General features: G+C 37.4%; 1 protein-coding gene across 1 annotated transcript in view; it reads right to left on the bottom strand.

The window, feature by feature from the left end:
- Positions 1 to 2,963: 2,963 nt before the first annotated feature.
- Positions 2,964 to 25,581, bottom strand: part of RETREG1 (reticulophagy regulator 1) — a 48,922-nt gene continuing 26,304 nt past the window's right edge. Inside the window, exons 4-9 of the mRNA XM_035893424.1 lie at positions 11,407 to 11,533; positions 9,504 to 9,588; positions 8,789 to 8,926; positions 6,898 to 6,962; positions 5,662 to 5,788; positions 2,964 to 3,475 (exon numbers count right to left, since the gene is read on the bottom strand). Coding sequence (XP_035749317.1) covers positions 2,964 to 3,475; positions 5,662 to 5,788; positions 6,898 to 6,962; positions 8,789 to 8,926; positions 9,504 to 9,588; positions 11,407 to 11,533 — 1,054 coding nt within the window. The remainder of the gene's footprint in view (positions 3,476 to 5,661; positions 5,789 to 6,897; positions 6,963 to 8,788; positions 8,927 to 9,503; positions 9,589 to 11,406; positions 11,534 to 25,581) is intronic.

Below are 25,581 nucleotides of genomic sequence, written 5' to 3'. Positions count from 1 at the left end.
CTGGCCGCGCCGCCGTGTGACTGGGAACGGGCGGCACGTTTCGCAGCTACGCCCTGCCTCGTACTGCCTTGCCTTTTCCTCCTGCCCCCTGCATTTGGCTTCGGGAGACGGGAAGGTGACGACCAGTGCTCAGGAGGACCGACGCCGTGGACCACCGTGATGGGAATTTTTACGTAACTGTTATTTTGTGGCTGCTGTTAGGACACGGCAGCAAAATGAAGGTTTCCCGAGGGATTTCCAACTGAAGGCAGCGCGGAAGGGATCTCACAAAGGAGAGAAATGTTTTCTTTGTGTTCCGCTGTCAAACCGCTGGCAGTGGAATGTATCAGGTCCAAGCAAAGCGCTTCTTATGTGTGGTTGTTTGGGAGGGAAGAGGTAATTTCCTGCAGAAAACTAAGCACCTTTCCACTGCCTGAGGAGGAGGAATACTGCATGGCACAGAATTACCTCCTTCCCATTACACAGTATTCAAGGGCTCGGATGTAATCAACTACTGCAGGAACAGAAAAATAAAATTCTAAAGACACTCAAATAAGCAATTATGCCCCTAAACTTTAATGATTTGCTTGTTCAAGCCTTGCTTTCTGGAAAAAAAAATAAAATAAATAGAGACTCGTACTGGAGAAATATCAATCTATTTTTCTATCTCGAAACCAGAAAGTGGATAATTTACAAAAAGTCCAAGAAACTCCTCCAACTGCTTTTCCGCCTTGATCTAATCTGTTAATTCTAGAAGAGTGCTCCTGCATTACATACTTTTATAACCACAAGTATTCTTCATAAAACAACAATAAAGTGCACGCTGTTACGCCGCCGCCACTGACAGCCAGCGAGTCCGTCCCATCGATCCGCTCCAGAAAAGCCTGTGAAGGGTGGCTCCCTCCTGCCTCTCCCCGCCCCGTACCCCGTTTCCCCCTCCCGGCACCCGTGCTCCTGCACAGGGAAGCACACAGGCGTGTGCTGGGTGTCCTGCAATGTTTCACCAGCAACTCAGAAGTTGTACTCTTCTGACCATACAGATTGTCCTAAACATGCAGCAAGGAAATGAGGCTTTTAACTCATCTGAGAAATTTAAATGGCCTTTAAACTGGCTGATTTCCCAGCAAAAGCTTTTTTTTTTTTTTTTTCTTCAAATGGGAAGGACAGGCTGGGGGAAGCTGAAAAGGAAACTTAACAGCCAGCGCTGTGGAAGTGCTGTGGCCATGTTTTTTTAATCATTTCCAGAAACTCGCTTTTAATGTCAAGATGTTGTAATTTCAAAAGCTGCATCTTGTGGGATCTATATCCAGCATCCACTCACTTTGTAATGGATTCGATAAGGAAGGCACAGGCTCACTTTTTTACTGGTGAAGGACAGCAAACACAGTCAATATGCATTACTGACACAAAAGCACAAGCAACGACAAAGCCAGTGTCAAAAATTCTCAGCATCTTCCCTTTCGCTACACTCTTTTTGGCCATCTGCCTATTTTTTCACCTCATAAAAGAAAAACAAATTAAAATGGAGTTAACTTTAAACACAGGTTAACCTACACATATATGTTAGTGGAAGATTTTTGTAGTCTGTTGCTGTACTTTTTGAGGGTCCTAGATGACAGTATTCACCTCTTCAAATGCCAGCAAATGGAAAATCACTTGAGTAGTAGTAGCAGCTGACATGGTCCCTCAACTTTGCTAACAGTTTACATCACATTAAAAAAACCTAGCTTTATGTCTTCCTATTTCTTTCATCACTATTGCTTGGTATTACAATTCAGTTTGTCACAGGTGAACAAAAAAAGCCCTAGAAAAAGTTAAATAAGTTACCTGCTTAAGATCCCATGCCACTCACTGAGCGTGTGTGGAGTTTAAACTGGCAAACAAGTTCTTTTTGCTTGTTTTAAATGACATGCCAAGAAGAAGATTCTGAGTGTTTGCTATAGCAAATGACCTCACCAAATACTTTTAAATATCTTAAAAGATTCAGCTTGTAACACAACTTTTGTCGCAAGTGATGGCAACTATCCTGGGAAAAAAATAAACCCAAACCCACAGAATCTTGAATTAAGGAAGTGGCACCTGAAAAAGCCTTTTAATTATTCTTTTTTTTTAAAACCTAACCTCTATTCCAAACAATAACTACCCTCACCTGCTCCCAAAAAGGTTGTTTGGTTTACATGATATTAACTCCTAAATATAAAAATGTGTTGGCTGACTTTACGTTGGCAATACCGCCAAGGACCAGACTCTACCAAGGAACACAGCAGGTAGTCAGTCAAATAGCATGCCACTTCACAACTCTACAAGCCTAAAAGAGCAGAAAACTCGGAAATGCATCACCATATCCAAAAGAATTCCAAGGTTTTAAGTATGAAATCAAGTTCTCTGATAGTGTTGCACACATATTTAAACTAGAATTGTGCTGGTTAAAGTGTTTCATATATAGCAGATGCACTATACATAATGCTAACTGCAGGGATTCATACTTTTCGGTATGACTGAAGGAGGTGAGGTTTAGTTAATCTCATTGCAGTCCTCTGATAACTTGCCCTCGCTGTGTGAATCATGAATTGTATTACGTGGTCAGCAACCAAGAGTAAAAAAACTGCCGACAGTGAAAATTTGGCTCAGGACCCCAGAATACACGGTTGGCAAAAAGACAAAAAAACCCTCTCCCCCAACTCTTTTGAACAACTGACCTCCAACACTCATCTGCAACCAAAGAGTGGATAGATAATTCATTTCCATGCTATAACATTGAGGTATAACTACCAGAAACATTAAACTATCAGTATCAGCTGATGTTTATCCAGTTAATTCACTCTGCGTAAGGGAAATTATTACAACACATCTAAAGGGATAGTTAAAGCTTACAGCTCAGAATTTTCCTGGTGGTTTTTTTTTTTTTGTTTTTTTTGCATTTGATTTTTTTTTTCTGTGTTTTACGTTTAATTTCTTCTATGTTACTGGCTGCAATTTCCAGGTTAATGACTTCCAAGCAGATTTGAAAGGAAGCCTGAAGATTTTTTCTTTTCCTGGGATTCTGCTTCTTGGCCTTGTGAAAGTCCCAATTCTTTCTCAATCTGCTCAAGCTCAGACTGGTCAAGCAGTTCAAAATCATCACCTTCCTCTGTATCTGTCTCCTCACTCAAACTGGGCGCTGCATGTGAGGGAGCTGGCAGTGCAGACTGCAGCTGGTCTTTGATGGCAGCAGACACTGCAGCTGCGATGACATCCCCAGCAATTCCACTCATTAAGTTAAAGGTTTGGTCACTGGTCAAAGGCAAGGAGAGCCCTGCAGTGGATGGTCTCTCTTGACTCTGTCTGGAAGCATGATCCACCTTGAAATACGTTTGTTCTTTTTTTTGTTTTTGCTGGATGGGCATACCGATGCTTGAGTCATCGTCATCATTTGTTCCGGCACCATTTTCTAAAGATGGAAATTCTGAAAGATCTCTGGCGAAAGCTTCTTCATGATCACTAGGTCGGTCAAAATCTGTTACAGGACAAACAGAAGGAAACGGTGTTAGCAAACACGAAAGGCTTCCCCAAAAAAAGCAGCCAAATGTAAAAATACAATTAGTAAGTTTTCCTTTAAATACATTTACTAATCCACAGTGTAGTAGTCTTCTGTAGTCTTAATGCAGAGGAGCTTTGTGTGACATCTAAAATAAAATGGTTTTGAGGTTGTAAAGCTACTACCACAAGTCACCTGTATCAACCTAACTCAGGAAGTTATTTGAGGATAATATCTTTTTAAAATGTTATCTAGCTATGTATGAAACAAGCCATGCAAATTTTCAGCGCAGCCAGTGCTACACCAGCCCCATAAGGTCCTAAAATTTATAATGTCACAACAGGTCTCCAATCATTTTTCTTCATAATATATATAAATTTCAAATATGTAAGTGTGTATGAATGTATTACAAGCTTTTAAAACACCTGTAGAATAAAAAAAGAATGTAAAGACTGAATTTGTAACTTTTTTTTTCTTGTATTCCAATGCTTATATTAAATAGGAAACAGAAAATGGAAACTCTACAGATGACTAGGATTGTTTCACATTTTCAAGAGGATAAAAAGCAGAATGTATATGTGTATTTGATATTCTGGAGGGCAGGTTGCCCTCAGAGGGACCTCAACAGGCTGGAGAAATGAACAGGCTGAAAAGGAACATCATGAAATTCAATAAAAGCAAATATTAAGTCCTGCATCTGGGATGGAATAACCTGAGCAGCAGTACGGCTTGGGGGCGATGAGACAGAAAGCAGCTTTCAAGAAAAAGACCTGTGACAGCAAGTCAGTGGTATACCCTTGCAGCAAGGACGGCCAACGACATACTGAGCAATACTAGCAAAAATAAAGTCCAAAAGTCAATGGAAGGGATTTGCCCCCTCTATTCAGCACCCGAGAGCGCATACTTGGAGTACTTTGTCCAGTTTTGACCTCTCCAGTACAAGACAGACAATGAAAGACTGGAATGAGTCCCCTGGAGGGCCAGCATGTTTATTAAGGGGCTGGAGAACACAACACATGGGGAGATGCTGAGAGAATGGGCTTTGTTTGGCCTTAAGAGAAGGCAGCAAAAGGGGGATCACGTAGTTGTCTAACTACCTAATGGGAAGGTATAGAGAAGATGGGGCCCGACTCTTCTTAAAGGTGCACAGTACAAGGATGAGAGTAAATCGACACAAGCTGGAACATGGGAAATTTTGACTCACTATAAGAAAAAATCACGAGGGCGATCAAATATTGAAAATGGCTGTCCAGGGAGGTTGCTGAATCTCTACCATTGGAGTTGCTCAAAATTCAACTGGTCACAGCCCTGAGCAACTTGATCAAGTTGAACCTGCTTTGAATAGGAGGTCAGATGAGATGAACGACAATGGCTCATTCCAATTTACAATTCTGTGATCATACAGTGCTGTCTATTTACAACTCAAAATATTAACAAAATAATTTAAATTATTAATTTGGCCTGTATAGTGTCGCTAACTACTATCACCCTACTTGTCATTTACAGTGAACTTTTCCTAGAAGAGGAGAAATGCAAGACAAGCAGAGCAACAAATCCACAGATAAGACTACACCAAACTACTATTGTCTTTAATCTTTTTTCAGGCAAAGTGCTAACTGAAAGCTTGGTCTGTAAAAAGTAAGAACTTAAAGATCTGGTCAAGAGCAAGACAAGTGCTTGAGAATCTTTTCCTAGCCTTAGTCTTCACATCTCATTTCAGCTCATTGCTGGCTCTTCTTCATCAGCATTCTAGTAACCAATACCTAATAATACTTTCTTTAATTGGCTGTTTAGCAATTCAAAGTATTCACTTTTTCTTCCTCAGCTTTTATTTGTTTAGCTCCACCAAAGCACTGGTGCTAACTTAAACAGTTTACTTGCTTAAAAGGTTTGGTGGAGGCGAGCGCTAAATGTGGCACTTATCGAATGTGTTGGTTTTACCCACCACTGCTTATTTATTTAGACAGTTACTGATGTACTTTATTATTTTTACGATGAGGACAGCTCTTACACAAAATTACATAAAACACCGGAATTAATTTTGAATTCATTCTAGGGGGAAAAAAACCCAACCCAAAAAACTTTAGTCCTTAAGTTCTCTAATAATTTTCAGGTAACTTACATGACTGCAATTCATTGATAAAATAGAAGAGGCCATTACATACCATCAGATGTGTCTGTCTGTGGAGAATACCCCTCGGATAAGTTAAAGGTCCCATTATCGGTCCAAGATACTTCTGATACATCCGTGTCAGACACTGACAGCTCTTTGGCAACAACTGCAGGACTAACCTAAACATAAAAAAGTCCCATACATGGTATTCTTATACTCAAAAAACTCACACTACAGGAAGCCAATGCTTAGATACTGAAAAAGAAGCCTCTTGCATGTCATAGCAATATAAATCGTCTCCCACTTAAGTTTTAATTGTAGAAACATGAAAAGTATACAGTACTTAAAATTGAAGCATCCCTCTTTATAACTTTAAGCTGTATTATGCTCAAGACACACAGAAAATTCCAATTATTCATTCTGAAAGTAATATCCCACTGTAATGAAAGCAGAATGAGCCTGCAGATAAAAAATAGCATAAAGAAATGCATAAACTTGGATCAAAAATTAACCCCGTTATCTATAAGACAGTAAAAAATTAGCTAAATAAAAAAATCATTATCGTTTACAAATTTATCAAACAATATTCAATTATGCCAGCTACAAATTTTTATCCCATAGGATAGAGGTTTTTTTTTTTTTTCAGAATACAAAGCCACCTTCAAAGCAATCATTGTCAAAGTCAGGCTCTAGACACTACTGATCAAATACTGCGTAAGAATTCCTAGAAAACTGATTTTTTTTATATTAACCAGTGTTCTGATTATAATGGAGAATCCTTTGCCATACAGCTGTTTAGAACATACCTATCTAGAAAGATATTTATAGATAATATACTGATTTACACTATCATTAAAAATGATCAGACAAGTGATTACACAAGTATCTGACAAATTACATAGGTTTTATACAAATGTTTCCCTTCTATATTTTAATTTAGCTGATAAAAATCAGCTGCAATTTCACTGTTGCAGATAAAAATAGCTGCCTTTGCTATTAAATTCTAGTTTAATCATTCCACAGCCAGTACAAAATAAAGACATTCTTAGTTTAGTAGGCCAAAGAAACCATTACCTTGAAGGCCAGAAGTCACAAATGCAGTAAGTTAATTAGTATAAGCCTAAAGATGGAGACTATGAATCACTTTTAAAGCATACTGCTAAGCTCAGGAACACAGCCTCCTGGGCAGGTTAAAGTCTTCCACAGAAAACAGAGACAGTAGTCTAGATACCCTCCATTATCTATATAGGTTTTAAAAGCAAGATAGGGCTGACTGAAAAAAAGTCACCTTAGGACACAGGGCTGATATGTCTAATTCACTGTCATCTTCTGTGGGTTTTGTTTTTGCTGTTTCTGAAAGAAAAAAAATATTTTTTATCCTACTCATGACAACAGACTTTGAGGTGCAGTGTGCGTTCCCTGTCACACAGCTCGCGTAGTGCAGTAAACCGTCACCTGTTGACACCGAGCAGCATTTACGACGCAATATGCTACTAAGGTGAGGGAAAAAAGGGCTGATTGAGAGGCTAGATACTTATCAAAATATATCGTGCAGCAGCCAAAGCGGAAGAGAGATTGTTGCTCTGAAATACATTCCAACACATTTATTTACTTAGTTTCAGAAGTTTCTGTTGCTCACCATAGTCTAATATTCCCTGGCAATATGTATCTATCGTCTAAACTGCGCTGCTGGTACAACGCACAGCTGTAACAGACTGTTAGAACAGGCAGTGTAGTTATCCCAGCATGTTACTTTTATATGAGAACATGCATTTTTCTGGATAATTGTGTATGATCTTCATTCACAAAACCTTTCTTCTTTGCACCCAGATCCCCTGCATTCACAGCATTTAAATGCAAATATGTATACAAAGCATCTTCTGAAGTCTGGTAGAATGCTGCTCCTCACAGATTTTTTGTGTCTCTCTCATGGAGACACAAATTTCAACTCCTCTCCTCTCTCTGTCTGAGAAGTCTCATGAATATTTTAAACCAATATAAGCTGAAAAACACAGTCATATTATTCTTGGTTGCCTATTTTCCCAACTTGCTATTTCCTCTGCCATGCCAGTACAAGGGTTTGCGGATCCATGTGGTGAACCCAAGTGGTGAAGCAAGGTTGGGAACTCGTCTGGGTTAAATCAAACTGGAGGGTGAGAGGCAGGAAAGAACAAATCCAACCTCAACCACTTTCCCAGTGCTGGCTTATGAAACTTGGGAAACGGTAGACTGATCTCTCTGCCAGTTCCACTTCAAAGAAGAACAAGGTGGAATAATACATGAAAGAAAATTTTCAATGCATTATGCCTTATTTCTAACTACTGCTTTACATATAAGAGGAGAAAAGGCAGATGGTCCCTCTCATTGTGTCTAGGAACAGCACATTGTATGATGAACAGTTACAAGAAATGCGTGGTTTAAAGCAGACAGAAAATCTACTGATGTAACACTAAAAAGGGTCGGCTACCTGCAAGTAATGTGACTACACTACAAAGGTTTAATTACTAAAACTGTAGCACACACAAAAAGTAAACTAAAGATAGCTTCGTTCATACAAGTATTTTTCTTGAAATTACTTTATTACTTAACATCTAAAAGTTTCCAATGTTACAAAGATTTCAGGTGAGATAGGGGAGATTTTGGTTTAAGCTCATTTCTCCCCTAACTAAAAAAATTGATTAATTTATAGCTACTATCCTACTGCAATTCTTAAATGCTTATTGAGTATTTGGGGGAGCAAACAAATTCTTGTTGCTGTTGGGAGTGAAAACAAGGCAGACGTAGATACTGGAACAGAGTTCAGTCTCTTACTAGAAATTCTGTTGTGTACTCATTTTGTGTTCTTGAGTGAGTCTCTCTCCCGTACAAGTTTGCCTTATCTAAACAGAGATAACCATTGCATACTTCACAGCGAGTAGTTTTTTCTGAAAACCTACAAGCAGGTATGAAGAGAACCATCAGTCTCGCCTTGTTTCTTTCCATGAAATAATTTTTCTTTACCATACCCAGACATCTGACATACATTACCACTCCTTATAAAGCTAAGAACGGTAGCCAGGTTCAAAGCAAGAAAAACCTTTACAATTGACTTCACAGGACAAACCAAACTGTCTGCAAGGTGAATAAAATTTTCTCAGCATACAGAAATTCATCACTTGGGACTACACTTAATTACTCACCAGATCTCTCTTTTTTCTTCTGGTTGATGTATTCCACTATTCCAAAATCTAGTTTCATCAGAACAGTCTTAATTTTGCTGCACACTTTCTGTCCAAATTCATTGCACTTAAGGAAGGGACATAAAAAGGCACACAATACTGTGATAAAAATGAAGACAGAGAGAAAGATTGCATTGAAATATTGCTTTACAAGAAGTTATTCAATAAAGATTAAACAATGCATTTGCATAAGACAACTACTAGTTTTACATAATACAGTAAGCTTTACATAAAAAACCACTGTGAAATGCCCATGTCATACAAACTGTTAATGTCAAATCCAGTTTCTAGGAGCCATTCCTACTTGTTGCAGAAAATACCATTGTATTCATATCAACTGACACCTTTTCTACTTACAGTAAGACACAATTTATGATCGCTGTAACATTTATCATTATCTTCATTTAGTCTGATTTTGATATCTCTCCCTGAGAAATATGAGTATGCAACATTGTGCCAGAACCAACAAGCCGAAAAAAAGTTGTAAGCTGACTTCTACATGACAAAAAGCACTTGTCAGAACCTACATATATATGTACATATGTGTATATATATGCATGTGTGTATATCTATAAAAATAAATTAACCCCCCCCTCCCTACAGGGTTCATTATTAGAGACCAAATAACGAACAAACCACACACATAAATCATGACTGAAAAATAGACTATACTTACGCAGGACATAGGAGAGGACAACTCCAGGAATGTAACTTCCCAAGACAGTGAAAAATGTACATACACTGCAGACTAGTAGGCAAAACTGGCAAAAACATTAAAATTGGCCATTAACACTTGCACTGTTTAAATATTTAAATCATTGTGCAAAAGAAAAATGTTGCATGCTAGATGAAATCTAGAACACAGTGAAAAATTGAAGGGTTTTTTTTTTAATTAGGAAATACTTTAACACTTCTTGTGCAAACAAGCATCAAACAGATCATTTTGGCTAATTAGGATGTATCCCCTCTTCTATTATAAAAATATGCTATTTTTATTCATTTACTGTAAAGGTTTAACAAGCTCATGGTTATTGCTAAGATTACTAGAAGTTACTTCACCTTCATGACACAAAAAAAGGCTGAACAGTTGATATGTAGAAAAAAACCCCAAATCGCTAATTGAAGTACTACAGTGCCCACTTGCTGCAAGCTTACAAAAGCAAAAAATCCTTCTGATAAGTACAGCTCTCTCCCCTGTTGTGTTGCTTCATGAAACTGTTTTCTCCCATATACTGGGCAAGCATTCTCTTGATGCTTGCTGGCTACTCCAGCATCCCCATAACAAGACTGAGCTGAATTTTCAATATAAAACTTGAGATTCAGCCTCTGCTGTGACTGAGACGTACAGTGCATCTTTCACAACTGCACAGTGCTGAGGACAGAATTGATCTGTTGAAAGTTTACAGAAAGAATCCATTTGCTTTTGAGCTGAATTGCAATAAAAAGGGTAATTCGAAGACATCTTGCACACAGCATCAGTGCCTCATTTGCTAATAATCGTAATAGTAAAATAATTACATGGCTCAGAGAATGAGGTCAGGAAAAACAAAGGAAAACCTGCTGTCAAAATCAGCTTTTCTAAATCAGGATTAGCTATACCTTAATATACAGTTACTGTGTCATGTTACTACATGACAAAATTACAGGACAGTGTATACTGATACTGCGTTTCCTTATCTCAATATATACCTACTTCTTTTAAATATAACTTTATTGTCCTAAACACATGATTTCTGTCTGTATAATTTATACATCTTTGAAATGTATTTCATCCTGTTGCTCCTATGTATTTTCAGTCTAAACTCCTCAAATGTTTGAGTGTGGTACTACAGACTTCCAATTTGCTAATGCTGAAGGGCCTGTTTCTATGAAAGGCTTTGTAGCAGTTAACTAAGATCAAAAGAGGGGGAAAAAAAGTCCTAATCTCCTTTTCAATTTCCATAATTAGCAATACAAGTATAAAAATGAAATCTACTATTGCCATGGTGTACTTATACATTATTTATATTTTTCTTTGGAAAAGAAAGCTGCTTCACGTTTTGGCTAGAATTACGTAATGATCTTCTTCCCAGTAGGAAAGAAGAAACCTTACTCTTGCTTGAGTAATCCTCATGAACTGGGTTCTCCAGCTCAGTCTTTCCAGTAAAAAAACCCCAAACAACTATATCTGTATAGAAGAAAAATCATCACAATAAAATAGGAAGGATTCTCTTCTGTCATATAATACTTGTGCAGCTATTTCTGAAAACAAAAATTATTTGGAAAAAATGTGTATGTTTAGGAACTGTGTACTTCTCCTGCTTTTTCAAGTTTTTATTAAATTGTGATCTGTGAATTGTTTTGAATTTCCTTTCCATTGAATGACTGGTGAGGTTCCAGCAGCTGTAAGGGGAGGGACTGTACCGCTGTAAACTTTACTGTGAGCAGCTTTGCTCACTGAGGACCTAACGGTGTTCTACACAGGAGGAACTTAGCAGAAGCTCAAGGCTGAATGTATCATAACGTGTATTTTATTTTTCAGGTATTTGTTTTTTTAAATGTATGTCATCAAACTGTTAATCTTACTTGGGAGTGCTTACCTTGCCAGGGTTTTGTTCCTTGAAGTGGGACATTTCTTGAAGAAATACAAATAAATTCATCAGTATTTCTGAAATGCACTGATTTATCCTGGGTCTGTAGTCTTGCCTGGAACTGATGACTTTCCAGCTGAGTAAAAAAAAAAAAAACAAAACAAAACAAAAATACCCAACAACTGTGGTTACAGCTCAGATTAAAGTTGAAACTGTTTGAAAACATTTGAAGCCTTATCAACTTCCAAGCCAATCATGTTGTAAAGCTACAGCCTCCAGTGATCAAATGGCTGCTGCTATGCTACACACCCCTGTGCTTGTTTCCACTTATTTTATATTGGGCTAATTCCATCTTTTTTAATCAAATAAATTCTGTTCAGTAATAGCAATTCTTACTCCATACAACCAATTACGGAAGAATTACTGCTTATTCATTCTGTCTGTATGAAAAACCTGAGTTCAAGGCACACTGTAATCTAAATTAAGCAACTGAACCCCAAACTTGTTTCTTAATATTACTTTTTTTTCTGAAAAAATATACCACAGTATTTTTCATTGCCACAGGATGGCCATACATATTAATACATTTAATTTCATGCCTATTATCCTTGTGCTTTTTCTTTTCCGTTTTTCATTTCATTCTGCAAACTATGATGATCTTTAAGAGATTGTTATCCAACTTAGAAAAAAAAGAAACCATTCCTGAAGCCTTGATGTTTACATTAATTTCCTTACTGAATTTTTATTTTTCTATCATATAGAAAGGACTGTTTCTAAAGCTTAGCTTATTACTGTTCAGTCCTTTTAATAAACTGTACTGAAGAATTTGCTGAAAAACATGAGAAAGCATATGTATCTGATTTGGGGCTGATCCGTTTAGACAGTATCTCGTTTAAATTATCCCATCATATACCTTTTTGTAGTAGACAAAGCATCTACAACAAAGATGTTTTATGAAACAACAGAAGAAAGGAAAAACACAGACAGGCCAGTCAATGTCAAGTCAAACTGGTACAAAGAATGGACGTACCACCACCATGCAAATACTCTGAACACGAAGTAAATTCTGCACCACTTTTGCAAAGTTATCTTTCACATAATTCATTGCTCAGTACACACCCTTTTGATCAGCGGGAATGCAAGTAAGCCATAAACAATCCCAGTCATTTTATTCTGATACATAATCCATTAAATGTCTGATGCATCACCGCGTGAATAGTAAAGTTTTGTCATAGGTGGATCAAATTACAGGATAAATAAAAAACTACATTAAGAAAAATATGAATGTATAAGAGTTGGTGTGCAGCAATAAGGACATACAGACAGACTGTCAGATCAAACTGCCAGCTCATATTTCCACATAATTACTCTGCTATTTTGCTACTAAAACACCACAAGGCCCTGTTAACAGTTCTTGTTATTCAGAATGCAAATGCCCTCCGATAGTTCCCTGGGGCAGCTTATATTTTAGCAAGCATCACTAAGTGACTGATGAGATTTTTGCTATTTAAACTTCACCCTGTATTAATTTGGTGCTCAAAAGTAACATTTAAACACCTGCTTTAATATAATCCCAGTCATTTTATTCTGATACATAATCCATCAAAAGTAACATTTAAACACCTGCTTTAATACTGGAAATATCAAGATATGAAATTTTCATTTTTTTTATACTGAACACAAGACTAACAACCAAATTATCTATCATCACTTTTAAAAGTACCTGCAATGATTAAAAACTTACATGTTAATACTATCCTTGTTCAACAACAGATTGCTTAGTCATTTTTATTGGCACATATTGTGAAAGTTAAAAGCCATCCTGAGCATTCAGCCTTTTCTCAGACGAAAGCTGGTTAGGAGATGCTTTTGTCTACCTCTTTTACTGAGGACACACACATAACCTACCTTTGCTGTATTGTATTGTATTTGCTATGATTTAATGTTCATTCTTACTAAAAAGGCACCATTATGTTTTAGGATATGAACTTGTTAATGCCTCTCATTTCCTGATATAAGGAAAGCCATGAAGATGTTAAAGTTTTTGAATGTATGTTTGTATTTTTGTGAGTCACTGGCAATATTGATGCACGCATACAACCGCCTGATGTCCATGGGCTATCGAGACTCCTGGCTCAGGCGTTGCTTTGCATTTTTGTTCCCGTGACAGACGTAATGGTACATACTTAAAATTAGAATACTGTTTTTTATTTGCTTAACAACTAACATTTTTCAAAACAGATGGGGGTCCCTATATAGCAACTTTAACCCCACCAAAATAGGCTTTTTCAGTCTATAAAGCAAAAGTGTACAGTAACGTTTTTCTGTGGGCATGAGTTCACACCCCACTTGCACCAAGAACTGCACTGCAGATCTTTCTAGCAAGAGCAACTGGTTTACTTAACAGTCCAGGGAGATAATGGTTGAAGGAAAATGGATTTGAATTCTGGAAATTATTTACTTGCAATTACACGTATAATTGCACTGGACTACAAGAGATATGCTGATTTTTCCTAAAAAGACAAGCTTTTGACTTGCTTCTCTTTGCAGGGCTGGGGTTCTCCGCTGAGAGGGAAGTGCTCTCTCACATGGCAGCATGCAAGGTAAACTAACATAGCACTGAAGGGATGGATATTAAAAGGGTCAAGTGGCTCAAATTAGGCAGAAGCTTTGATCAATGAATCACGATAGCAAGTAAAACAACGTAGTCCACACTGGGTATTACATTATAACATCAAGCAAAACGAAAAGGTTGGGATTATATTATCACCTCAGATTTCTGGTCACAGATTAATAACAAAACCAGGCAAGTGATAAGTATATTTATAAATGTCTGTTTCACTTTATTTTTCAACTAAACAAAAAAAAAAATCTCTATTTATAAATTTTCAGTTGTATAACCCAAAAGATGTATCACTTCTATTTTACAAACTATGATAAAAGGAGAAAGCAAACTCTGAATTTCAAATCCGATGTCTCAGCAAAAAGAACACCAAACTTAAGTTCTCCGTAACATCTTTAACATTTCAGCAAAACCCCAGACATGTCTGACATCCAGTTCAGCAAGGTCTAAAGCCACTTTTTCTTATATAATTATATTTTATTATATTTTAGTATATAATTAAGAATTATAAATTCTTGCTCTCATTTCTCCTAAACACACAGGATGAGAGGATTTTCAGCTTATGTTGAATTGTACACTTTGGTCCAACTGCTGCCCACATTTAAATTTGTGAATTTTTACATACTTATATCTAAGCCAGGAATAAGTCATCTTCTCCCACATACATGATACCCGTTTTTATTCTACATGGGAATGTTACACACCATTTTTTCTATTGCACTGCAGACATATGGATCACTTGGAAGCACCTTTCCTAACGTAATGGAGATTAGCCACCTTCTATTTTTAGCTACTTGGTCTGAGCAGCTTCATTTTTGTAAAGAAGTCAGGAATAATTTCAGTCAAAAATGTCTATTTACACACATGGAGTAACTTCATTTTTCTCTAGACCTATATTTAACTACTGTTCAGCAACTTCGCCACGAGGTGGTGACACAGCGACATCGCCGTTAGAGCGAAGTTTGGGAACCATTTCATACAGAACATAAATACCATGTGTGGGGAATTCATATTCAAACTGTCGTATGCATAGTGGAGTGCAGAACATAAGTTATAGAAAAAAACAGTATTTTAACCACGGTGTAAAACTGACTGAAGTTCAACACCCAAACTGTTGCCCTATTCCTGACTTTATAATATTATTTATTGTAGTATAGTATTGATAATATTGCAGTAGTGTGATTTCCTTTTACATTACAAAATACTCAGGGTGAGGGGTTTTTTCCCCCCCTTCAAGACAAAACCATAAACAATTTAAAATAGTGTACCTGAAATTCATAGGAAGAGAGTCTCATGTCTTGGATTAGGTGACTTTTGTAAGGCAGAGAAAAAGCAACATGTTTTCCAGCCATGCATGGCAGTGAGTGCAGGTATTTGCCTCTGACAGAGGATGTAAATAAAACCATTAAATAACTCATGAAGAACACTGCAGGAACCCAGCTGGAGGGATTAGCAATGTTACATGGAACTTTTTGTCCACCTCCCATCCACAACGATTTCAATTTCCATCCTCTCTGATAAGTAGCGGCTTGAGAAAAGTTTTGTCTTATGAGAACTGCAATTTTTATGGATAGGCTACATTGCTTCCAGTTTTTGTAAACCATTCTGTAGCATTAATAATATGTATTTTAAGAGTTACCTGTTTATTCCAGAGTTGAAAACTACTATTATGACATTCTGAATTACAGATTTATAGAATGATAGAATCGTTTAGGTTGGAAAAGACCTTTAAGATCATCAAGTCCAACCATTAACCTAACCCTGCCATTCCATTTCAAAACCCTTTTACAGACTTTACTCCTATCCTTTATTTAAAATTGTTGACAATCAAAGTGGAACTTCGTGGAAGCACAAAGAGAGAAAAAGGATATGCCTGACACCTACTATCAAACGGAACTTTGAAATACATAGAACAATTGTAGATGGTTGGCTCACTAACTCTAAGTTAATTGCAAAAACAGGGCGGGGGGAGATGGAAGTGTAAACTACAATAATAATGCAAACTATTTTCATATACACCAACCACCAATATAAAGACAAAGATTAAAGGAGGAGAAGATACAACAAGTTACACTGGGGTAACTAATAACAATTCAAAACAAACTTGTGAATTATGTAGAAAAATGGCACAACTGCAGGAAAAATTCTTTGGAGTTGCTTCTCTTGGTTGTTAATGATGCTTTCTTTTGCCGAGTTTAAAAGATGTTGAAAAGTATGAGCTGCAGTGCAGATAAAATGTATTGCTAGATGCTTTGGTCCGCATGTGGTGCATTGACAAAGCAGCAGCCAAGGAAGAAGAATGGATGCTGAGGTTTGCTTCAAAACATTACAAACCCACTAGTAAGTTTGCTCAGCAAAAGAACACTTGGCAATTTCTGGTAGGCCACAAGAAATCATGAGACACCTTTGTCAGTTCTACTACAGCCGCGCTTTTCTATTTTACAGGGAACACCAGGGACTATTCTGAAGTCTTATTTCTTAGGCAACTAGGGGTGTAAGAAAGCCAGCTTGCTGATCCTCAGTGCAACAGTCAGATGCACATGCTGCCTTTTCTTGTTCACACCTCCCAACAACTGCCAGCCCTGGTAGCATCTGTCCCTCCTGCCCATTTTCCCCAGAGCCCACTTGAGGAGCGGCCGTGTTACCCAGAGGCCAGAGTGCTGGAACCCAAAGGCAGCAACAGAGACCCTGGTGCAGGGGGAGCCAGAAAGAAAAGGAGGTATTTGTACGTATGCAAAGAGAGAGAGGTTATGTCATGCCCTTGTAGAAACAGAGATAAACATTAAAGTTGCATGAGATCAAAAGCTGACAGACACATAACGATGCATACTCCAGACAAATTAATTTTTCAATGATCACATTTGAAGACAAAAGGGAAAAAAAAGAAAACATGTGAAGTGATGCAGATGATGAATATGGAGTGCATGACACCAGTCAACCAAGAATGTAAAAAACTACTTCAGCATAATATTAGCAGAGTTACTTACAGTACCTTCATAAATGACTTAAATATGAACCCTGTACCTCCTGCCAAAACAGCTTTTGGGGCTCCTGCCAAGGTGGTCCTTTGGTGATATAAGCAGCCAACTGTCTCTGAACACCTTCAAAGGTTTTTGTAAATGATGTAGAATGAATAAAATTTTATGCTCCCATCACTTATGCTGAGTTTAATATAAAGTACTACACTTCTATTCTAAAACTACTGTCAATAGGATTGAAGGTGTTCAGAGAGAAAATTAATTACTCATGTCCTTCTGACTACCGACTGCAACACTTCTAAAACTGAGCAGATGTATAAACTGTTACTTAGTAGCTGCAAAAAAAAAAAACCCCAACAAAACAACACCCTCCCGCCCCAGATGCTTCAACCCATCACAGTCACAAACTCTGGCCAGAAGAGTCAGGGGCATTACATTCTCTAAAAATGACTGATGGTGTCATGCTCTCATTTTGTATCTAGACATCTGTTCGAGCAAAGCCCCGTCACATTTCTCTCAGAAAGGTCAGTAGCTCTCATGTTACTGGTTTAAAGATCTCTTCGTGATGTGCTGGATTTTCTTTAATTATGTGTACACAGTTTTATATGTGTCTTCACGTAGATAGGCTACTCAGAACTGCAGCAGTGACAGAGTACACCATGATGTGGTGGATCTGAGGGACTGCACCTACATAAACAAAGTTGGTAATTACAGAGCTTCTAAACCTTCTTGATTTCCCAACCGTGACCACACACGCTTGAAACCTGTGCAGACTCTCTAATTTTAAGGGTAACTTAGAATGCATTAGTCGAGGTGGAAGAGCTGAAAGTTATGTTCCCAAAGATATGTAAATCAAAATACAGGTAATACGGCTATTCTGTAGTCTTTTAAAAAGTAGTATCTAGATGACGCAGCTGTAAGGGATGTGGATATCCAGGGACAAACCTCACAGACAACCAGGAGCTAAGTATGAAATTTGACCAAATGAAATCAAGTGTGTAAACTGTTAGCAAAACCCAATCAAGCAGGTTAACCTTTTCAGAGCTCTCACAGGTCTCTCCTGTGAGGAAAGGAACCACCACAGTGCAGAAGGCAGTGATTATAACGATGCAGTTACCCTTCTTTGAAACAAATATTTTACACCTGAAGACCTATGCCAAATATATTTTAAAATTTGTCATCTAAATTATTCAGGTACAGAGATAATGGATATAAAATAGTATTATGATTAAAAAGTTAGCGAAAAACATTTTAAATGTTGTTTTACATTTACATTTCAGGTGAACACATACTCAGAATGAAAATAACCACCCCCCTCTCTCTCCAAAATATAAAATAGTGTAAGAAGCACATTTTCAGTTAAGTGTATTAAAATACTGATCGCAAAAAACCTCCAAAATCTACTGTTGAACTGTGTGGTAGAAAACAATGCGCTATTGATTAGCCTTATTGTAATACAATGTAACAAGTTTGTGGATGTTATGTGCACTATGTGGAAAGACACTAGAGCAAGCACCACTGAACTCACTGCATAGCATCTGAATGACCTACGTGGCTAATTTAAAAGGTGATTATGTAGGATTGTGCTGTATCCTGTGCCGCTTTTGGATCCTATGCAATCGTTAAGTATACTAAAATAATTACATATGTATCATGCGGCTATGACCAAGTCAACAAGACTTGCAATTTAAATGACTAACTGGGGCACCATGTAAAACCCTGCTTGCTTCAAAGAGTTCTGCAAAAGGATGCTGCATCACTGAAAGGACGAGGAACACAGGAGGCATCCACAAATACACTCTGTTCTCAAACTGTGGGGAGAATCCTCATCTACAACCTTTTTGCTACAAACTCTACAAAGCTTTTCTAATGGAAATCTCTACAGCTTGTAGATACCCATATGCGTTTTATTTCCCATTGCTAAAATATAGCTGCTGCACAGGTTTAGGCTTTCACCAACACGTCACGCTGTGGCAAACATCCTTTAGCCGACCACGTTTGACACCCCTTCAATGTTAAGGCTTGGGTCCACTTGGGATCTCGAAGATTTACAAGGTTAGATGGATTTTGTTTTTAAATTGAAGCTGGAGAATGTAGTTATCAACCTTAACGAGGAAGTAACAGCATTTCCCAATCCAAAAATCTCCTTTAATCATCATCTCTCCTGTAGTTCAAATACATAATTTCTAAGAACTAAATGAATTCTGTTAATACCATGCATCATTGCTTCTCAAGCTTTTAAATTGTTTTCTTTCTGACCTCATCTATCTTCATCTGACACTTCAATTTTGTGCTTTTTATTAAGTGAGTCAGTCCAATTTGCTGTTACTGGTTTTTTTTTCAGGGGAACGTGTGCAATAAAAAGCTGAAAAAAGATCTTGTTTCACAGATTTCAGTAACATGCATGCCCCTTTTATTTCTTGACCAAGAATATTTTTTGGTAATATTACTGTACAAGAAACATGTTTAAATCATCAGCATTTCATGAGGCTGGATGTGTTTTTCTCAATGGACTGCACAGCAGACTGGTCAGGACATACGACTTTCAACAAAACATAACATAAGCAACATTTCCTACCTGCCTCTATATGCTTCTTGCACAGTGTGTTAAACTACAGCCGTAACGGTAATTTCTTCTCTTCAACTGACACAGGAACATTTTACCACTGCTGTGCTGCTAAACTAAGAATCCCATACATGAAAGTTTGCGTTTTTTTCTTATATTACTGTCAAGAACAAACTCTTCTGAAAATCAAAGCAATCCTGTTGTTATAAAAATACACTGAAGTGTTCTGCAAAGGGATAGGGGAACTCATCTTATCCTACAGGTTGTTTAAAGAAAAATAAAAATGGCCCATTACTACCAGGATTTTATTTTGGAGGAGACGCACTCATCTCTTCTATTCAAGCATAACATCAGTCATCTTATAAAGTCTTACTAAGGAGCTGCATTGTCTTCCTTTAGCTGATCAGATACAAACTGGTTAACTCCAACTTTTTTGGAGACGAGTCCAGTACAAAAGTTCCTCAACACAGCAGACTGTACTAAATGTTGTCACTTTTTGCTGAATGACCTGCTAAAATAAAATATATTCCAACTAATTTTGGGGCATCTCATTGTCCAGCTCCTCTAGACAGACTCTCCTAAGCAAACAGATCGATCAGCTCTCAGGGGAAACCCTTCCTTTGACTTGTGCTACTCTTGTCGGGCTCTCCTGAGAACACCAGGTCGAGGTCATTCAAAACGTGAAATGGGATCTGATAGTCAAGTGCTATTAGTCCAAACTCATGACTTAGTCAATAAGTGCAGATTTATTAAACGTCTCTTTGCATGAAAATTGAGTGTTTCAGTGCCACATAAATACTATTATAGGCTTGCTTTCTGTTTAGCAAAGACTACACTGCTATTTCTACACGGTGTTGTCGCTTTACCAAGGCAGTACAAGTGCTGGGATCTTCCAGGTCAGCTTCCCGTTTGTAATAGAAACTGGTGATGCAAAAAAGACATTTTTTATTGCGCTATTTTTGTTCAGAAAAGTAAGGAAGTCTTGTTCCTATCAACAGGAGCATAAAGTTCTGTTTGCAAGATTTTAAACAGCTCTGCCCAGCTGTTGGAAGCAATTCTTTTGCATTTGTTTTTCTCCTGCAGAGATGTCTCTTCTAACCCTTTTCACAAACTCATTTTCCTCCCTCAGCCTCCACATTCTTCAGCTGGGATATTCCTAGTTCAAGGCGTCTCAAAGTCAAACAGCTAGGAGAGATGAGCTGAGCATTCCTTGAGTTGCAGAGCAGCTGCACAAAAAAGGAAAACTGGATTTTCAAGTGCCAGACAAAGAATACTTTTAACCTGCAAAAACATTAAAATGACTTTTTGTGTAGTATTACAAGGTGGCTTTAACTCTTTCTGCATGGAAATTCATTCTCACTCTTTTCAGTGGGTCTTCATGTATTTTGTATGAACAGGTGATCATTACTTTGAGGTATTACTGAGAGTTCCTGGCATGCGCTAACCACTTGTTGCCTACATTTGTGCACTGAATTAAATGATAAAAGGAAATAAAATACTTTCTGTTTTATTAACTAGTATTAGCAGAAGAAAAAAAAATATTCTTATATAGTTACAAATCAACATGCTTGGAAAAATTAAATAACATGCAGATTTGACTTTAAACTGGATCTCCAATTATTGGGGGAAAATATTGTCCTTAGGCCAAACTCTTTTAAATCCTTAACCTTTGACCACATCTGTCCTCACTGTTCTTGATCTGCCACTGCCCAGGATCATATGACAAAACAAAACAAAGATAGGAGTGCGTACCTAACCTTCACAGCTCTTAGCTCTTTTACTAGCCTTACTAAGAAGTATTTGTGCACATGTTCATTTGCTTATTATACATTCGAATTTACGGTATGACTAACAGACTATTGACCAATGCCACATCTTTAACGATGACGCTATAAAGTTCATGAAATACACTTGTGATGCAATATTACATATTTTCTGAAGTAGGACATGAACTTGAGAGGGGAGAAGATGTAAGTAAGTATTTGGTTGCATCTGAGAAGGAGCTGCAAGGAGTGCAGTGCACTGAAACCGATCAGCAAAGATCATTCGACAGCAGCTACAAAAATACCACTGTCCTCCTTTTTTAAATATATAAAGCAGCAGCTTTCATTCAGTGTGCCCTGCAATTACTCCCTTATCTGTGCATTTACATTACTATCTCTTCTTTTGCGATTCTAAAACTAATTGTTCCAGTACAGTTCCCCTATTTCTTCAGTACAGTTCCCACAGCTCCTCCTTCTAGTCCCTCCTGTTTAACTTGGACCAAAATATTCTGACCTCCACCAAATCTCATTAGCACTACTGTAGAAAGTGCCAGCAAGACAAAAAGGCAAATTAATTCCACAAAAAATCGGAACCTTTTGATTAAACTATTTTCTCAAAACTTTTAGCTCAATAGCAAAGACACTAAAGGATGAAGGACTAGGGTCAGGTCCAGTTAATTTAGTGGTAGTTTCAGAAATGATAGATGGGCAGAGTGGGCCCTGTTATCATGCTTTTTCAGGCTACTGCTTTAGAAACATTCCTCCCTTTTGTTTAAAAAAACCTAAACCAAACAACTTTGATTCATAAAAAAATAAGTCTTAGAGGTTTAGACCTAGTATTACTTCTATTTAACTGCCAAAGCTTGTTACACCCTTTGTAGAGAAAGAACTGTGAACAAAGGAAGTTAGATATTACAAAGCTCATGTGTTTTGCATGCCACTTGCATCCTTTTACACATTGGTAAACACTGCTGCTTTTTCCCCTGCCCCCCCAAATCTGAATTTTGAAATAATTTTTTTTTCAAAATTATTTTTCTTCTCAACTGGTAAGATTTTCTCCCATCTTGATTTAAAAAACACACAACACATTTTCAGGGAAGGACATGATGCATATCCTTTATAAAATTGATTCAAAATTTAAAAAAAAAAAGCAATTATGATCTGAAACCTCTTTTTTTTTTTTTTTTAATGTGCCACACATACTGCTTTTTTCCTGTTTTGAAAAATATACAATTTAACAAATTGGAGATCCAGCTAAACATTTTCCAATAAATAGCAATTAACACTTCAGTGGCTATCACTATTGAGTCAACATTTCCTTAAAAGAAAATTAAAAAATGCTACCTACTACTACAATTACTTTTAATCTGTCATATACAGGGCACAACTTAGATCCCTGCAAACGGAAGCGCACAGGTGACACCGCCCTTGCAGAGACCCAGTTGTGCCACTGGGGATCCATTCACCCACACTCATCCAATTAGGTGACCATGCCTGAATATACCGGCCTACAACAGGCAACCAGCAATGTCTTCTGTATTTCATCCATCTTACAACAATACATCAACATACGTCTTGGAAAAATGGCCACATAAATGTTCAAATTTAAATCTAACTAGAAGAAATCAAATCCGAAGCCATAATGAAATGCTCACTTCTGATTCCTGTAATTTCTTAAATTTGCCTCTATAGTCTGTCATTTTGTTAACTAACTTCTGAAAAAAAAAGTCTATTTCCACATACATGGCAAATCTTTTTTGCAATATCAAATATTTCATTAACACCATTTTAGAGCCAACATTTTGATTAGCATCAAGATAGTAAAAATCAAAACTATGGAAAGACCACGTGGACTTTAAGAAACCTAGATTATAAACTCTGTCATAGCCAAACATCAACAGTATCTACTTTTAAAATATCTATTTTAAAATCTGTCTATTTAGCTGAATGTAATTAGTACATTTATTTTATAGGAACATGCTGGATTATATTTGAGAAAATAGTCTTTGTTAAGCTCTTATTAAGTTTTAGATCCAACCACTTTCTTCTTGTCCTGACCATTGGTTTTATAAACTAATTTATAAACTAATTAAGATAAAAGTTAAACTTCAGAAAGACAGGCATACCTCAAAGGGACACAGTGCCCTACCTCATAGTAATGAGTTATGGTTCTGTCAGTAATGTGGCTCCGACTAAACTATTTGTGCCTCTGACATTTTGAGGCTTGTAAATTGTCCCACGGTTGGGAAAAACAACTAGGTAGAAAACACCCAGTATTTTCTTCTCTTTCAACTTTAGTTTAAGAAATACATAAGAGCTGTACAATTGAACCTCTATGCATACACTAAGATCTAATACTTCTCTCTTAAGACGCCTGAGGTTAGCATTAGAGGCAAAACCCTCAAGAATTAGATGTTACAACTCAGAGAAAACTGATCTTGCCCGAGAACTCAGGAGCACACACAGGTTAATTCTAGAAAGCCTCGGTCTGTACTGCGCTGCACAAGAAGGCCATCAGAATCAACATACAGTACCTTTCATCTTGTCCCAGATCCTCACTGTCTGGCATTTCAGACGTAAAAAGGAATTCTCTCTCTCTCTCTCCCCCTCTACCAATCTAGATAATCCAGGCAACGGTCTTCTATTCTGTTTTGTGTTTTAGAAGCGACAACCCGGGCACCTGTCCTGTTTGCTGCTGAGAAGAGCGCTCCTTGCTCAGGGAGCAAATGTTTACAAGACATCCTAAGTGCCTGCTGGTCTTGAATGAAGTTCAGAGCGTTCGGCTTTGATTGGCCAAGGCTATAAATAAACAAGTAGTGACTCACCTCACACACTATGACAGGGTGTTTAGTAGCAAGCACAGCCAAAAGCAAAACATTTTTTTTTCTTCTGGTCATGTGAGGGAGAATCACCACCCAGTTAGTACATTTTATTTTTCTGCTTCCACTGGAAATGTTCCTCGGCATCTCCCCTTTTCCTCAGGTGTAAGTAAGCAGCAACCAAAAATGACAGGAAGCCAAATGACAGAAACTTTAAAGTAACATGCTTAAAAATGTAAGAGCAAAGAGCTTACTGCAACTGTAAAATTATCCTTTTCTTCCTCCCCATAAAGTGTCAGTCACAAGCTTTCAGAAGCAGCAAAATTCTTCTCCATTGGCTAAATTCACAGATGAAATAGAAACTTAGCAATTCTTTTAAAATAAGGAATAGGAAAATAAGTTTTCAGTAACGATTAATTGCATTGTCTTTTAAGTTCTACTTGTGGTAGGCAAGCTTGGAAACAGTCTCAGCTGTCACAGACATACCAGCAAACTGTACTGGAAGAGTCCTTCAAAACGAAAGTTTGCCGACAAGAGGAGGTTTTCTGCCAAAATACTGCTAATGCCTCTGTGAATAATCTGAAGTGAATTTACAAATTCACTTTCCTCGTATCGCTTATTGCTGCGTGCATGACAGGGATTCTGTCACTCCAGCTACACCAGCTACATCCCTATTAATTTTCAACACCCCAGCAACCTTATCTGTGCTGATGAAGCTTTGTCGCGCAGCCCAAGACTCCAAGGATCACATATGTAGGTTGTTCAGCACGTTGCTCAGCACAGCTCCTTCACATGGCTTCCTTCTTCTATTAAACAGCTTGACCTATTGTTTTTATTATTTTCAAACAAATACTACATCCAGAGATCTTCACATAGAAATCTTTTTTTCTAGGAGGGAACCCAGAAAGATTTAGACCTGACTCTCCTGCATGAGACAGTAGGAATTGTCCCAGAGATGGCACATCTTAAAAATAAATTTAAAAAAATAACCAAAGCTGGAACAAAAGGTATGTCAGATTAAAAAACAACCCCGTATCTTTGATTTGTTAAGCTGTATTTGGTGCATTGTGGGTAATGCATCATTTGCCAGAAAGCTGCTTAGCATTCAAAACTACAAAGCATTCTAACCCTTCTTACTTTAATATAAAGTGCTTCAAAAAGACTAGTAAGATCTAGATAAAAATTGCAAAAATTCCCCAAACCATATAATCAAAGATCTATTCTTTAAATTGCAAAATTTTTATTTAGTATGTGAGTATCTGAATTAATAAAACGACCTCAGGAAATGGTGAAAACAAATCAGGAATGCTGCCTATCTGTGAATGACAACTTCCTTAACACTTCTGCCAACATTCCAGTTAGTTCCTTTTTCCTTTTCTTAATCTCATCCAATCTTCTGTATTCCTGTCTTCCCTCAATCTTTCACAAGACACGC

Source organism: Egretta garzetta, unplaced genomic scaffold (assembly GCF_000687185.1).
Source record: "Egretta garzetta isolate BGI_Z169 unplaced genomic scaffold, ASM68718v1 scaffold754, whole genome shotgun sequence".
Taxonomy (NCBI): Eukaryota; Metazoa; Chordata; class Aves; order Pelecaniformes; family Ardeidae; genus Egretta; species Egretta garzetta.
This window is presented reverse-complemented; position numbering and strand designations above follow the sequence as displayed.